At 29.8% G+C, this 2,500-nt stretch overlaps 1 protein-coding gene across 1 annotated transcript in view; it reads left to right on the plus strand.

Moving 5' to 3' along the window:
- The first annotated feature begins 1,001 nt into the window (after positions 1 to 1,001).
- LOC113803418 (brachyurin-like) overlaps positions 1,002 to 2,500 on the plus strand; it is a 9,918-nt gene continuing 8,419 nt past the window's right edge. The window contains exon 1 of the mRNA XM_070114711.1: positions 1,002 to 1,134. Coding sequence (XP_069970812.1) covers positions 1,081 to 1,134 — 54 coding nt within the window. The 5' untranslated portion in view covers positions 1,002 to 1,080. The remainder of the gene's footprint in view (positions 1,135 to 2,500) is intronic.

A 2,500-nucleotide genomic window follows, 5' to 3' on the forward strand; every position in this document is an offset into this window, starting at 1 on the left:
GTTCCTTCTTATTGTCATTATTATTATCAATATTCTATTATCATAAGGATAGTGACTTTAGTAATGATATTGACGTAAATGACAGTAATTATGATAATGAAGATGATAATTATAGTAATACGAAAAGTAATGCATATAATAACATTGATAATAACGGCCCTTGCAATGATGATTGTACAAATATCATTTTCTGAATAACGACAATAAATCAATAGAGAATATGATGCAAATCATGGCACCGTCGCCTAAAAAAAAATCATGGCACCATCACCTAAATAAAAATAAAAATAAAAACATGGAACCATCACCTAAAAAAAAAAAAAAAAAATCATGGCACCATCACTTAAATAAAAATAAAAATAAAAACATGGAACCATCACCTAAAAAAAAAAAAAAAAAATCATGGCACCATCACCTAAATAAAAATAAAAATAAAAACATGGAACCATCACCTAAAAAAAAAAAAGAATCATGGCACCATCACCTAAATAAAAATGAAAATAAAAACATGGAACCATCACCTAAAAAAAATCATGGCACCATCACCTAAATGAAAATAAAAATAAAAACATGGAACCATCACCTAAAAAAAAACTATGGCACTATCACCTAAAAAAAAAAAAAAAAATCATGGCACCATCACCTAAAAAAAACACAAACAACATGGAACCATCACCTGAAAAAAAAAAAAAAAAAATCATGGGACTATCACAAAAAAAAAAAAAAAAAAAAAAAAAAAAAAAATATATATATATATATATATATATATATATATATATATATATATATATATATATATATATATATATATATATGTCATGTCACCATCACCTAAAGAAAAAAAAATCAAGGATAATTTTTTTTTTTTTTTTTAACAACCCCCTAAAAAATCAACGAGACATAGAAAACGGCATCGAACCCGTGAGAAAAATAACACCTGTTCTTCTCCAGCGATAAGAACAAATATTTTTTTTTCCGTCGTATTTTCACCCCCCCCGAGTGTTCGTCCCTACTCTCAGGGTCACAGACTTTGAGATTTATAATACGTAGTCAAGTCGCAGAAGTCGTATCGAGGTCGTCATGCATTTTCTCCTTCGTTTTTCTCTTCTTCTCTTCGTCGCCTGCGTGGTGGTCGTGAGTCGCTCTATCTTTGTGTATTTATTTCGTCCTTATTCTGTGGTTTGTTTGTTGGTTTGTTGTGTCTCTGTTTTATTGGTTTTATCTTCTTTGTGTATTTGTTTCATAGTTATTCTGTGGTTTGTTTGTTAGTTTGTTGTGTCTCTCTTTTATTAGCTCTATCTCCTTTTTGTATTTATTTCGTCCTTATTCTGTGGTTTGTTTGTTGGTTTGTTGTGTCTCTGTTTTATTGGTTTTATCTTCTTTGTGTATTTGTTTCATACTTATTCTGTGGTTTGTTTGTTGGTTTGTTGTGTCTCTGTTTTATTGGTTTTATCTTCTTTGTGTATTTATTTCGTCCTTATTCTGTGGTTTGTTTGTTGGTTTGTTGTGTCTCTGTTTTATTAGCTCTATCTCCTTTGTGTATTTATTTCGTCCTTATTCTGTGGTTTGTTTGTTGGTTTGTTGTGTCTCTGTTTTATTGGTTTTATCTTCTTTGTGTATTTATTTCGTCCTTATTCTGTGGTTTGTTTGTTGGTTTGTTGTGTCTGTTTTATTAGCTCTTATCTTCTTTGTGTATTTATTTCGTTCTTATTCTGTGGTTTGTTTGTTGGTTTGTTGTGTCTGTTTTATTGGTTTTATCTTCTTTGTGTATTCATTTCGTCCTTATTTTGCGGTTTGTTTGTTTGTTTGTTGTGTCTCTGTTTTATTAGCTCTTATCTCCTTTGTTTATTTATTTCGTTCTTATTCTGTGGTTTGTTTGTTTGTTTGTTGTGTCTCTGTTTTATTGGTTTTATCTTCTTTGTGTATTTAATTTTTCCTTATTCTGTGGTTTGTTTGTTAGTTTGTTGTGTCTCTGTTTTATTGGCTTTATCTCCTTTGTGTATTCATTTCGTCCTTATTCTGTGGTTTGTTTGTTTGTTGTGTCTCTGTTTTATTGGTTTTATCTCATTTTTGTATTTATTTCGTTCTTATTCTGTGGTTTGTTTGTTGTGTCTCTGTTTTATTAGCTCTTATCTCCTTTGTGTATTTATTTCGTCCTTATTCTGTGGTTTGTTTGTTGGTTTGTTGTGTCTCTGTTTTATTAGCTCTATCTCCTATGTGTATTTATTTCGTCCTTATTCTGTGGTTTGTTTGTTAGTTTGTTGTGTCTCTCTTTTATTAGCTCTATCTCCTTTGTGTATTTATTTCGTTCTTATTCTGTGGTTTGTTTGTTGGTTTGTTGTGTCTCTTGTTTTATTGGCTTTATCTCCTTTGTGTATTCATTTCGTCCTTATTCTGTGGTTTGTTTGTTGGTTTGTTGTGTCTCTGTTTTATTAGCTTTATTTCCTTTGTGTATTTATTTCGTCCTTTTTCTGTTATTATCTTTATTTTATTAGTTATT

This window comes from Penaeus vannamei, chromosome 36, assembly GCF_042767895.1.
Source record: "Penaeus vannamei isolate JL-2024 chromosome 36, ASM4276789v1, whole genome shotgun sequence".
Taxonomy (NCBI): Eukaryota; Metazoa; Arthropoda; class Malacostraca; order Decapoda; family Penaeidae; genus Penaeus; species Penaeus vannamei.